Source organism: Mastigoproctus giganteus, chromosome 4 (assembly GCF_048544385.1).
Source record: "Mastigoproctus giganteus isolate SK-2022 chromosome 4, ASM4854438v1, whole genome shotgun sequence".
Lineage (NCBI taxonomy): Eukaryota > Metazoa > Arthropoda > Arachnida > Uropygi > Thelyphonidae > Mastigoproctus > Mastigoproctus giganteus.
The window spans coordinates 221,367,185-221,381,804 of NC_143578.1; the positions used below are offsets into that span (position 1 = coordinate 221,367,185).

The window sequence follows — 14,620 nt, forward strand, 5'->3', positions numbered from 1 at the left end:
TCACCAACAACTACTAGTTCCTTTGGGACCAGCGCATTCTGCTTTGGGGGCTGCCGCTGTGTTGCACGATGACCAAGTGCAAGCTCTGGCATTGAGAGCTGATGGGCCCCTCACTTTTAATCCTTCGAGGGCATCCACCCTGTCCTACAAGCTCTCATGTAGGCCCATAACAACACTGAGTTGTCGCCTGATTTCCTTACACTCCTTGCATCGCGCACATACAAAGACATCCCCCATGGCAGAAGCATGTCCCGTACCCGACTGCTCCACAAACATCAAGCAATTAGTGCATTTTAAAAGGCTGTGATTCAGAGGGCAACTGCCCCCTCAGTTCTCCCCTGAGCTACAGCACTCCCATTAGCTTGAGCCTTTTGCTTTGCTGCTCTGGTCTGAGTCATGATTTCGATTTAATTTCAATAAAATTCCAGTTTCAGTACAAAATTAAAACCCTAAACTTGTAACCCGACACAGTTATAGCGCTATATTTATGTTTCAGTATCGAGTGTTATCTTCGAAATTCCGTATCAAGTAAGTATTAATTATTTATTTTTACTAATTATTTATGTTACGTAACCTAAGTCGTTATATGTATAGTTAAAAGTACTATTTAATTGACAATGAAGTTCAACAAGATTAATAGATTTTACTGATTAATTGACAATATTATGTACTATACTATACTATATTAAGCTTATGCTATCTAGTTCGAGATATTTTGTATCGCGTAACAATGGCGGCAGTTCACGAACGGTGAACACGTGGATTTGATACCCTTACCAATACTAAGTAATACCTACAAAATCTCTATCTAAGTTACTTTAAACTAAGTATCGTAAATCGGAATATAAAGCTACTCTAGAAAATAAGTTAATATGCCACTTTAAGCTAATAAAACAGAAAATAAATCAGAAAAAACTTCTCTGTTCCAGGAGTGGCAAAAATCTACGTCCGCACAGGCTACACTCGTTCTCAAAACCATAGAAACATGAAATGCTAAAAACTGTTGATGGTGATGAAATATTAAGTTGTACTAGTGTGTTTGAATTTGTTTGTTAATGTTTGTTTTGAAAGCAGAGTTCAAATTTGGATGTAAGGATGTTTGCAATGACCCAAGGAATGGGCATCTATCAACCTCTTAAAATGAGGACAGAGTTACAATAAGTTCTGGAAATTGCTATTTGACTCTTCTGCCTCCTTATTTATATGCAACTCATCAGCCATCATCATAACGATGGCTGATGAGTTGGATATGAATAAGAAGACAATTCATCAAATTCTGCTTTAAGATTTAGGGAAAAGGATGTTCTGTTTAAAATTGGTGTGCACAGCCTCACAGATGCAATGAAAAGTGTTATCACGCAAAGATTTCATCCTGACTTGTCAAGATAAGTCTAATTTTCTCAACTGTATTGTCAGTGGAGATGAATTTTGGTTGTTTCAGCATAACCCAAAGCATCAGAGCATGCAGTGGGCCTCAAAATCATCACCAATGCCCAAAAATGTTCATTTGCAGAAGTCCAAGTTCAAGATGATGCTGATCATGATTTCTGACAAACAGAGTGTGATTTACAAGGAATTTGTACCCGAAGATGATATCCACCCTACTCTCCCAATCTAACACTAGCTGATTTCTTTTCTTCCCAAAGTGAAAACTGCCTTCAAAAGAAAGAAATTTTTGGATGTTGACTGCATAAAGAAACCCGTAATCGCCAAACTGAACATCATCTCTTTGGATGCTTTTGCTGACTCTGTTCAGAAACTTTTAGAATGGTGTAATAAGTGCAATCAGTTAGGTGGTGATTACTTTGAATAAAAATAAAAACATTTTAGAGCTCCTTCACTTTGTGTTCTTTTTATTGCACCAGTCCAGGAACTTTACTGCCACACCTCATACACAGCAGAGTTCGTGCTTCACACTCTCACTGCTGATCACATATATACAGCGTATTGTATTCTACACAAAGTAACAACGCAGAGTTGAGGGAACCCCCCGGCTGCCAGACAAAAACACTATGCTGATCATAGAAAGTGGTGCGTACTTGCATGTCACAACTTTTGTCATCATGCTGTTATCCCACACTTTGTTTTTTCATCATTACTGGCAATGATGTGTGGGTACATGCCTATGACCGAGAAGTAAGAAGAGAGGCCTCGTCCTCTCAATGGAAGATTCCATCTTCTCCATGGTTCTCCCCCAAAAAAAAGTATGAAAACCCTTGATCAAATGTGAAAATCATGCTTAATATATTTTCTGATTTACAGGACACTATGAATTTGTCTTGCATAGTTAAAATGAGTCAGGAATTCTACAAAACAGTTCTACGGCGATTGTCCAATGGTGTTTGGAAGAAATGGCTGGAATATCAAGCTTCAGGAAATTGGTTCTTGCATCACAACTAACACTGCACACTTGGGGTTTTCTATTCAAGAATTTTCTTTCAAGGCATTCCATCACTGTGATCCACCATCTGCAATAATCAAGAATTTAGTTCCCTGTGATTTTTTTTTTTTTTTTTTTGTTTTTCAAGTTTAAAGCTCCCTTGAAAGGTCACAGATTCACAATACTTGAGGAAATTAATCAGAATGCAACACAGGAATTATTAGCAATTCCAAAAAATATCAGCAATGTGTTTCCAGATGTTACAGAAGCTTTGGATTGGTGTATACAGGGTGTTTCAGTTAAACGTTTCAGAACTTCTAAGAGGGGTAGGGTATATCCGGACAACTCCAAATCATATAGCAATGTGGGGTCGGAAATGCTTTCCTGTAGCGGTGTTTTACACAGAAGCACCATAAAGAAAAGAGACCGTAAGTGAGAAATCGTTTTAATAATACATGAAAAGAAGCAAAAGGTACATGGATTAAAGTAAGTGTTCGAAGTTTCTTCCACGGGCTACAATGCATGCCTCACATCTCCGACGCATGGACATCCGAACATTCTGGAATACTCCAGGCGAATTTCGAATTTCTTCGGCAGCTACTGCGATTCTTGCAACCAGCTCCTCAGCATTGTCAACAGGGGTGTCATAAACTAGCGATTTCATATGACCCCAGAAATAAAAATCAAGACATGATAGGTCGGGTGACCGAGCAGGCCAACGCACGGGACCACCACGTCCGATCCACTGTTGACCAAATGTGACATCCAGGTAGTTACGAACATCTCCGCTATAATGGGCAGGGGCTCCATCGTGTTGGAACCACATTGTCTGTTGCGTCAATGCAGAAATCTGTTCATCTCTCAAAAGTTGTGGCAATACTTGCTGCAGAAAGATCAAGTAGATAGGTCCGGTTAGACGACACGGTAACAGGTAAGGTCCGATGAGGTGATCTCCCATAATACCGGCCCATACAGTGACCGAAAATCGAATCTGTGCTGCACGACGTCGTATTGCATGCGGGTTCTCGACCGCCCAGATATGGTCGTTATGCGTGTTGAAAATTCCTTCCCTTGTGAAGGATGCCTCATCGAAAAACAACACTTCAACAGGAAAAAGGGGATCTGTAGCACATTTTCCAAGGTACCACTGTGCGAAAGCAATACGAGGTGCATAATCTAATCCTCCGGTTGCTGTGTCTGGACACGCTGCACGTCTTGTTCTCGGAGAATCCTCCAGACGCTGCAATGGGAAACCCCGACTGCGTTTGCTAGACTTCGTGTACGTTCTTGGATTCCCCTGTACATGCTGCAGCACATTCTGTTCGACCGCTGGAGTCCGTGCTGTTCTTACCCTGTCCCTGTCAGCTCTTTCAAATGAACCTCTCTCAGCTAACCTCTGGTGCAGTCTTGCAAAGAAATTATGACTGGGAATACGCCTCGTCGGATATCGTTCCGCGTACAAACGCTGTGCGGCTGGCCCACTACAATTTGCAGCCCCGTACGCCAAATGCATATCGGCTAACTCTGCGTTCGTGTAATCATCCATCCTACTAACTTGGCGTTCTTGTGCGAAATTAAGATTCCCTGCACTAAAGCTCGGAATTTTCGATTCTGCCCATTGGTATATGATTTCGAGTTGTCAGGATGTACCCTACCCCTCTTAGAAGTTCTGAAACGTTTAACTGAAACACCCTGTATAGTGTCAAACAGACTACTTCAAAGGGGATCCATCCTGAATAGCTGGAAAGCTTCATAACTTCTCAAGGATTACTTAAATTCTTGACAAACATTCTGAAGACACCTTATATATTTGTTTTGTGCATTGCTGTTGTTTCTTGTTATATGAGATCAAATCCAGTTGCAGATATGGGCTGCCTCTCCATTTTTGATACAAAAAAATAAATAAATAATAAATAAATAAAATAAAAACTATAAAGAGGTGAGATAAATGATAACTACATATTAAAAAGTTCATCACCATAAACAGAGCTTGTGGATTAATAAATTAATCACTGAACATTGCTCATCACAGGCTAGCTCCCTCCAGTCTCTATACTCTGCCGGATAGGGACTGTGGGAGCCCAAGCAGTGTGTATGCAAGGAACATTGTTGAGGCCATATTATGTCAAGGAGTTGGGTATATTATTGCTGTATGTATGCCATATCCAAAAATTTCATTACTTCATCATGCCCCCCCCCTGCTATTTTTATTTTACTACTAAATACATCATAAATAGTAGACTAATAGAACAAACTTAACTGCAAAAAAGACCTAAACCTTCAAAACACTTCATCATTAATTTCACAAATATATGTGGTCTTCCAATCTCAACATTTCAATTACTACCTGCAGCCACCCAAACCACACCTTTTCTGACAGCATCACCATTATCAGTTGCCTCAACCACTGCTCATCTCAGTTGAAATATCTCAGCAAATAATCAGTTGTCCTCATTATTTGCTGTATGATTCCTTTCACTTCAAAATGTGGTATTTGTGTGTATATGTCTGCTCTGATATTCCCTGTCAGAGACTTAATAATTTGGAATTTATTCTTTATGATCTTCTCTGGCTTAAAATCTCTGTATCTTTCTGTAAAATTCATCTCCTACTTCTATCATTCTCCCTTCTCCACTAATCACTTGGAACACTTTGACTTCCTTTCTTTGAAACTCTCTCCAGTCTAACTTTCTAACAGTGAGGTAATTTTCTTTGGTGATTTTAATTGTCCACAACTCCAGATAACTTCCTGTTTCTATGTAGGGGGACCCAACTAGTTGAGATGCTGAGGCCTTTGTAATTACTAATGACCTCACCAAGATTGTTCATTTACCTACAAAAATACCAGACAATCATAATCACACACCCAACAATTTTGATCTTTATTCTCACGAACAACCCATTAAAGTACATGGCAGAGGAGAGTGGTGCTCTAGGCCAGCATTTCCCAAACTGCGTTCTGTGAAAAATAATACTTAATAATCAAAGAGTTCTTTCACTCCTGCTAAATTTGTGTTTCATAAGTGTTCCGTAAATATATTGTGAGATGAAAAGTGTTCTGTGGCTAAAAAAGTTTGGGAAACATTGCTCTAGGCACCTCAGATTGCAAGTTGGTGATGGTCTCTTCTCCAGTGGAGCCTTTCTCTCATGGCCATACTCAGCCTCATATTGTTTGGCATTAAAAGAATGCAAAATAGGATGATCTGCAAGATTTCTATTCGTCTTTTTCTTTGTTGGATTACTGTTTTAAATCTTGTGATATCAATGTTTGCTCACATTATGTAGTGAAATTATCCTTGAGTGAAGAACTCCTTTATTTTGCACTCTGGAGCAAAGATAATTTAGTTAATTTCAATCTGTCTAAAACTCAGTCCTGTCTTATATCTTGTACAAAGGCTTTTATACCTTTTATGCTTATCATCGATGACACTCAGATTTCTATGCAAGATAACTTACCTCTATTAGGGATTACCATGACTTCTAATCTTTCTTGGCATAAGCATACACAAAAACTGCTTCCTCTGCATCTGAAAAACTTGGGTGTTCTCTTTCTTTTCACTACTTTTCACATAGATTTCAGATAAGTACAGTGTACTCACACTGTACATATCTGAAATCCGTCCTACCATGGAATATTGTTCTCACATGGGATGGTTCCTCCCGAAACCTCTCTCTCTGTCAGGCTTCTAGATTACAATCAAAAGATGGCAATTAATTAACAACCCATCCCTTACAGTCTGTCCATTCTATGTTTCATTAATGTTCTGTTTCTGCTGCAAGCCTTTTCTATGGGCATTGTTCTTCTGAATTGGCTTGTGTAACTCCTTCTCTCTTCCAAACTAGTCCAAACACGTGCCACAACCAGTCAACATCCATACACTATCCAACTTCAAACTCACAGACCCTACTTTTACTCTTCCTCATTTATCTCTTCAACAGCTGTTCCTTTCTGGAACAACCTTCCTTCACATGTGATTCCTGAAAATTACAATCTACAGAAATTCAAAGCTAATGTCAACAAATATTTTCTTCTGTCTTCCCAACCTTCAACTCATGCAAGGTAATAAATATGATAGGTTCTAATATCTTTTGTGTTTAGGGTTTTATTACAAAACAAAATATGGCATAATGTTATTAATTCTATAATCTAACTGTCTATAAAAACTGTAGTATGGAAAAAGAATTACTTACAATACCCAGATGTTTTTGTCTTATACCCAAGTCTTTATCTAGGTGATTTTTTTCATCCTGAAGTATGGAAAGAAGCCTAATATATCTTGTATTTTCTTTTGTCACATCTAAGAGTTCAAACTTCTTTACAGCAACCTTATCCTAATAATAAAAAAGAAAATTACATATACACAAGATTAAAAACCTGTATCAGATTTTATATTGTAAGCAGCTTAAAAAACAATGTAAAATTTACACAAAACATATTAATTTGTATAACACAGTTAAAAAGGTTTCAGAAAATACTTTTTTTTTTTGGCTCATATGTGGATAATTGTATCAATACCATTTATAACAATGGAACTGTAGTGATCAATCATAAGGCCATCACCTAGTATATTTGTTTTAAAAATTAATGAGTCAGTTATATCCTCATGTCAGTATCATCCCATAAAAAAGAGAAGACATCATTCTATCATTTCAACATGTTCTGGTTATGGCAATCACTCTAATCACTGGGCCTCGAAGTATGCAACCAATTGATATAAGATAAGTTTAAGGATGGGATGATCTTAAATTAGGCAAAAGAAATGATGTTTGTTGTTTGGTTTTTAGGAGCATTAGCAACTAAGGCCATATTGCTCCGGGATATGTAGTGGTCATTCCCTGCTCTTTCCGCATCCTCTGTATTTGGTGGTCACGGGCAAAAGAAATTAATGTAGTTCACTATAATCTATAATGATTTTATCATTACACTTTTTTCCTAAGCAAACACAAACAGTGAAGTTCAGGGATGGAGTCAAGTTCGAATATTCGAGGCTACTAGAGACGGTCATGTTCCAAGCCGCTAAGTGGATTTTTCTTATTTATTGATTTGAAAGTATTGTTTTTTAAAACTTTTGATTTACATTTAGTAGTATAACATTATTTTGTGATTAACTTGGTGTATTTATTCTTTACTCGGCCTTGTAATTGCATAAAAGTATCGGTAAAGGTTTCCACGTGTTTCAACTCCGTTACCGTTCATAATTTTCCCGCCATTGTGATACGATAGTTGTATGCCCTGCTAGATAGCGTTAGTTGAACTTCGTTAGCAGTTGAATTGTACGTTTAAATAAATACATATAACGACTTAGATTACAAACGTAATATAATTAATTATATTTAACATAATTAATAACATAACATAATTAATTAATAAATTAATAGAATCATGACTCAGACCAGAGCAGCAAAGCAAAAGGCTCAAGCTAATGGAAGCGCTGTGGGTCAGAGCAGAACTGAGGGGGGCAGTTGTCCTCTGACTCACAGCCTTATAAAATGCACTGTTTGCTTGATGTTTGCAGAGCAATCGGGTACGGGACATGATACTGCCAAGGGGGATGTCTTTGTGTGTGCACGATGCAAGGAGTGTATCGATATCAGGCAACAACTCGGCGTTCTTATGGGCCTATATGAGAGCTTGAAGGACAGGGTGGATGCCCTCGAAGAAACTAAACTGAGCGGCCCATCAAGCTCTCAGCTGCCCACATCAACGCCAGAGCTTGCACTTGGGCATCGCGTGACACAGAGACAGCCCCCAAGGCAGAATGCGCTGGTCCCGAAGGAACTAGTAGTTGTTGGTGACTCTATTGTCAGGGAAACGGGGAACATGCTTTGTAAAAAAGATAGGTGGAACAGGACCAGGGTATGTCTGCCAGGGGCAAAGGTTGATGACGTTGTAGAGCGAATATCATCTTTTAAGGGCACAAAAGGTGATATAGTTGTACACGTTGGCACTAATAATATTAAGAGTAGGAGACCGGCAGAATTACTTAACAAGTACAGGTCACTGTTGAACAAAAGAAGAGAATTAGGGTTGAATTTGAAAGTGTCTGCAATTCTGCCCAGACACGATAGGAGGGAGTATATGATGAGAGCCTTGTCGATCAATTCGGCCCTGGAAAGATTGTGCAAGGCTCAAGGGGTAGAATTTTTTTCAGCCTGGACTGTACTTGTTAACAGGAGAGATTGCTTCTACAGGGATGGGATACACTTAAATAGAAAGGGTGCAAGAATATTTGCTGATGCTATCGAGGCAGTGTTAGGTGGGTCGGAAAACTGCTAGCTTGGGGGGAGACAAAGACCAATAGATTGACAGTAGCCACTGGCAGAGATGAAAGAGATTCTTGCACTACTTCTATTAGAATGAGCAGAAGCCTGAAAAACAAGATGCATAGTATTTCAGAGACTGCTGGGAGCCATTGCGGTACAAGTAAACACATGGGTTGTGTTAGGGTAGCTAAGAATAGAAACAGGTGCAGGAATACTTGCGTGTACACCAATGCTAGGAGTTTAGTAAATAAATTTGATGAATTTGAGGTATTGCTTAAAACATCAAAGGCAGATATTGTTGGGATATCAGAGACGTGGTGTCACACAGATATAAGGGATGCAGAACTGCAATTTGGGGAGTACAACGTCTACAGAAAGGATAGACAGGATAGGAAGGGGGGAGGGGTTATGCTATTAGTTAAGAAACACATAAAAACCAAGGAAGTGAAGCCAGTCGACATCGCAGGACAGTGCAGTGTTGAGTCAGTTTGGTGTGACATAAGCATTGGGAGATCAAAATTGAGAGTAGGAGTGTGCTATAGGCCTAATGACTCTGATGAGTATAATAAGGAACTGTACAGGGAAATAGAGTGGGCCAGTAAATCAGAGAGTCTTATAATGGGAGATTTTAATTTCCCAGATATTGACTGGAATTTGGGGGCTGGTTACTCACACACTAGCAGGGCTTTTGTGGATTTATTGGATGATTGTTTTCTACATCAGCATGTTCGGGAGGCAACTAGAGGGAGTAATACTCTTGATTTGATTATCGGCAGTGATTCTTCATGCATTAAGAATCTGCAGATAAATGAACCATTAGGTGGCAGTGATCACAGTGTGCTGAAGTGGGATTTACTCAAAGAGGTAACTACCATTAGGGGTAAAGGGAAGGGTTATTGCTTCCGTAAAGGCGACTACGATGGACTGAGACAGTATTTAAATTCTATACAGTGGGACCAACTGATGATGTTACCAACAGCAAATTCAAAATGGGAAGCATTCAAAGAACTTATCTTGGAAGCTACTAGGCTTTACATACCAACTAAGAAATATTGTTCAAGGTTTAGGCCAAAATGGATGTCAGATAAACTAATGAGGCATATGGCAGAGAAGAAAAATGCATGGGATACTTACAAATTAACACATGACACAGAAGCCTATGATAGATACAAGTTGATATGCAACCAAGTTACAAAGGAGGTTAGGCAGGCGAAGGCAGATTATGAGAAATCCTTGGCAAGGGATGCAAAGAAAAACAGCAAAGAGTTCTTTACTTATGTAAACTCTAGAAGGAAGGGGATGAATCAGATTGGTCCACTTGATATTGATGGGTCAACTGTTGATGATCCTGCTCAGGTAGCTAACAAACTAAATGAATATTTTGCATCGACATTCACACATGAGGAGTTATTCAGCAAGGGGAATGCCAGAGGTGTATTCAACTCTAGCAGTAAGCTACAGAATCTTGAAATAACTGGGAGTAAAGTGGAGGAGAAACTGTTGAAGATAAACACAAGAAAGGCACCCGGGGTGGATGGGATCTATCCAGTTATATTAAAGGAGGCAGCAAAGGAAGTAAGCAAACCCTTAGCCATAATTATGAGAGCTTCCTTGGACTCAGGGGAGGTACCCATAGACTGGAAATGTGCAAATGTGACCCCAATTCACAAAGGAGGATCAAAAGCTGACACAAGTAATTATAGACCTGTGAGCTTAACTTCTGTTCCAGGAAAATTAATGGAGGCACTGGTTAAAGAAGCACTGCAGGATCATTTAGACAAGACTTCAGTTATAGCTCAGACCCAGCATGGTTTTGTTAAGGGGAAGTCTTGCCTGACCAACTTGATTGGATACTATGATGCAGTCACAAAAGAACTGGATGCAGGGAATAACTTTGATATTATATACTTGGATCTTAGAAAGGCTTTTGATACTGTTGCACATGGAAGACTGCTACACAAATTGGAGCAGTGTGAAATTGGAGGCAAATTGCTGCTATGGATAAAGGGGTGGTTGAGGGGGAGAAGACAGAGAGTGGTAATCAATGGACACTGCTCATCGTGGACTAATGTTATTAGTGGAGTCCCTCAGGGCTCAGTGTTGGGTCCATTATTGTTTTCTGTATTTATAAATGATATTGATGATGGTATATCAAGCTTAATGTCCAAGTTTGCAGATGATACAAAGGTTGGCAGGGTTGTCAAGGACACTACTGACACTATGCTGCTGCAACAGGATCTGGAAAGGTTGAGCAGATGGGCTGAGAGGTGGCAATTGAAGTTTAACATTGACAAATGTAAAGTACAACACATGGGAAACAGCAACCCCAGAGCAACGTATCAACTCTGTGGTACTACACTGACAGTGGTAGAGAATGAAAGGGACTTGGGGGTGATTGTGCAGGCAGATATGAAGTTCTCTGAGCAGTGCAGACGGGCTGCAAGAGTAGCTCATGGAGTATTGTCAATGATATATAGGAATTTTTCTACCAGGGATAAGGAGGTGATTATTCACTTGTATAAGGCAATTTTCAGCCCACACCTACAGTACTGTATACAGGTCTGGAGGCCTCATTTCAAGAAGGATGTAGAGCTGCTGGAACGAGTACAGAGAAGGGCAACAAGATTAGTGATTGGAACAAAGGGGTGCTCTTACGAAGAAAGGCTTAAGTTTTGCAAATTACAGTGTCTGGAGACTAGGCACCAGCGAGGTGATCTGATAGAGGTGTATAAAGCCTTGAATGGTTTAAGCATGCTCAATGCTGATGGGATTCTTCCTCTAGCTCAGAAAAATCACCTGAGAGGGCATAAATTCAAATTGAGGAAAGACAGATGTAGGATAGACGTGCGGAAATTTTCCTTTAGCCAGCGGGTGGTTGGTTGGTGGAACAGACTGCCATCCCTTGTGGTGGAGGTTGATAGCCTAAATAAGTTTAAGGCTCAGCTGGACAGGTATTTTGAACGAACAGAGGGGTGAAGTGGAAGTGGGTTTTTTTTTTTTTTTTCTTTTTTTTTTTGGCTGATGCTGCATAAGCTTGCTTTCTTGCATCAAATGCCTCTACTAATGCTAATACTAGGATGCCTCGCGTATTATTTTGTTGGCAACCAGGGAGTTACACCAGTACTTTTTTAAAGCATCCTTGGGGTGTTGTGCCACATTTTTTTTTTAGAGATAACTTAGTTAGATAGATCCATTTTTGCATTTTCTTGATGGATGTTGATCTGGATGTATAATTGCTTCAAATTTATTTTGGCTTTGAAATAATGGAACAAAAAGATGTAACTTCACTTTGGCGTTTTTTGGCTATTCCCTCATGATATGCATACAGTGATACATTGTTATTTCCCAAGTCATGCACCCCAAAAATGTAATACCACAACTGCCTAGAATAAACTATTTGCATTAATCTGAAGATGACTGTATGGCCAATTTTAGAAAAGTGATAGTGTGAGTTAAGCATTTTTTAGTTGGCATTAAATTATTTGAACTTATTGAAGTGCTACAATATTAGTCTTAGTTGTGCCAAATTTTATACACTGAAGTTGAAGATTTATGTTTTACAGCTATTTGGTACAATATGCTGAATTAAGTTCACATAACTAGAGAAATTGTAGCTAAAACATTGGATATATCACTGCAGTGGACAAACATTTCAAGACAAACATTAGAATACTGAAGAAATATTAGTCACTGAATTTAATAGTTATTTTATAGATGCTACTAATTTTGATGTTAAGCCCATATTGCCTCACAAAATAAGGCGCCTCCGTAGCCAGGTGGGAGGAGCAGCAGTGTGTAGCACATGCTTCTTGATTAGACTGGGGTTCGAGCCTGTGAGCCACCAAATATGGAGGATGCAGAAAGGTCAGGAATGACCACTGCATACCCCCGGAGCAATATGGCCTTAGTTGCTAATGCTCCTAAAAACCAAATAACAACAACCTCAAAATAATTCTACCAAAGTTCTGACAAACTTGTTCATGCTCTAATCATGTTTCACAACTGTTTCGAATGCAATCTGTATGTAACAATAAATTCAGTGGAAGGAAAATTCCTACAGTTAGAGTATAATGATTGCTCCTAGTTTAAAATATCAAGTGATTACAAAATACAGTAGGACCTCATAAATCTGGCATCCTTTATGGACACATCACCTGCTGGATTTTTAAAAATTCTAGTTTTTTTGAGAGTTATACATACAGCTTGAGTATTCAAGGATAACTCATATTACCGTATTTCTTTGATTCTAAGACGCACCTTAATTTCAGAAAAAAAACTTTGATTCTAAGAAAAAAAAAATAAATAAATAAAACACTAAAATAAATCTAACAAATATTTTTATTATAATTGAATTCAATTTACTAACAATAATAGTACCGGTATTTATCAGTAGGTATGTTATTCATCACTTCCTTCTGAATCTTCTGAGCCGTTGATATCTGCATCTGAATCAATATGAGAGTCTACTTCACATTCAGGATCAGATTCTTCTGAGCCATCGAGAGCATTGATGATGCAACATTTTTTTAATGAGTGCTTGACTATTCTTTCTGGGATCAGCTTCCAAGCTGTTGATACCCATTCTGCCAATTTTGATGCCGGCGGTTTCTTAATTTTTACGGAAGGTGTCAGCGGAAGGTTGTCGGTCAACAGCCAGGATTCATATTCCTTTCTCAAGTAATCTTTAAATGGTTTGTTGACTGAAACGTTGAGTAGCTGCAGTTGGCTAGTCATGCCACCAGGAATCACAACCAAGTCACCACGTTTTTGCATGATTTTAGTTTTGATCTGTTCGGACAAATGTCCATGAAATGCATCAAGTACTAGCATGCTGGGTGGGTTATGAAGACTTCCAGGACATCTATTCCGCACAACATTTAGCCAGTCTTTCATAAGCTCTGCCGACATCCATCCATTTTTTTGTGCATGCACAATAACATCTTTGGGGAAAATTTCATTCTTCGGTATGGTTTTTGATTTAAAATTAAATATGGTGGCAACTTTCGACCATCAGAGGTGCTTTTCGTAACCCATGCTTATAATCTTGATTTCTTTAGCACCTTTAGTGTTGATGGTGTAATTTTGAGGCATTTCAAAGAAGACCGGGGTTTCATCAGCATTTCCAATTTGACTAAACTCAGTTTCTTTTTTTCCTTAATTTCATCACCTGTTGCTGAAAGTTAATCAGCTTCTGTTGAAAGTTTGCAGGAATTTTTTGACAGATAGATGTTCGCTACCTTAACGATAATCCACTACGACGCATGAGTCTGTTGCACCAGCCGCGACTGTGTTTAAAAATTATTTTCTCTATTCCGAGGGACTTGGCAATTTCTCCGGCTTTCAATTGCATGGATTGTCGAGTGATGGGTAATCCTTTTGTGCGTGTCTCCATTACAAAATGTATCACAGCTTCATCGACTTGTGGAAATCTTCCTTTCATAGGCCCTGTAAAGCACTTGGTTGTTGCTTTGCAAGAAAATATGGAATTGCGATCATTTCTCTAACGATGAACATTTACTTCATCCCGCAGCTTTATTTCCATGTTCTTTTGCATACACAATAACTTTTCGTTTCAATGCGGCTTCGTAGTGCAATCTCTTTGACGTTTTAATGTGCAATAAGGGATCAAAATTAACGAAATACAGTAACTCCACTTACGTATTTTCGAAGATACAAACAAAACTTCCTAGTTTTCGCTAAGTGAGCTCCACTATAATGAAATAACGGTGGCTTCATATTTCGAAAGCACGTGAAATCACCCACGCCACTTTATTCTCCATTGGAATTGGAGAATGCAATAACGGTCTAACTTGAAGACTGGGTTTCCACGTAAAAACAAAACATGTGGTGCTGTGCAAAGCAAGGGAAAATTAGAAAAAAAAACAACAAAACTGCGATTGTAAGATGTTATCGATTCTAAGACACACTCCGTTTTTAGAGATGTTTATTGGGGAAAAAAGTGCGTCTTAGAATCGA

The 14,620-nt window shown here is 38.9% G+C and overlaps 1 protein-coding gene across 1 annotated transcript in view; it reads right to left on the bottom strand.

Annotated features, from left to right (window-relative positions):
* LOC150087426 (cilia- and flagella-associated protein 44) overlaps nt 1–14,620 on the bottom strand; it is a 577,933-nt gene that overhangs the window by 79,953 nt on the left and 483,360 nt on the right. The window contains exon 30 of the mRNA XM_090372063.1: nt 6,572–6,712. Within this exon, the coding sequence (XP_090228189.1) occupies nt 6,572–6,712 (141 nt within the window). The remainder of the gene's footprint in view (nt 1–6,571; nt 6,713–14,620) is intronic.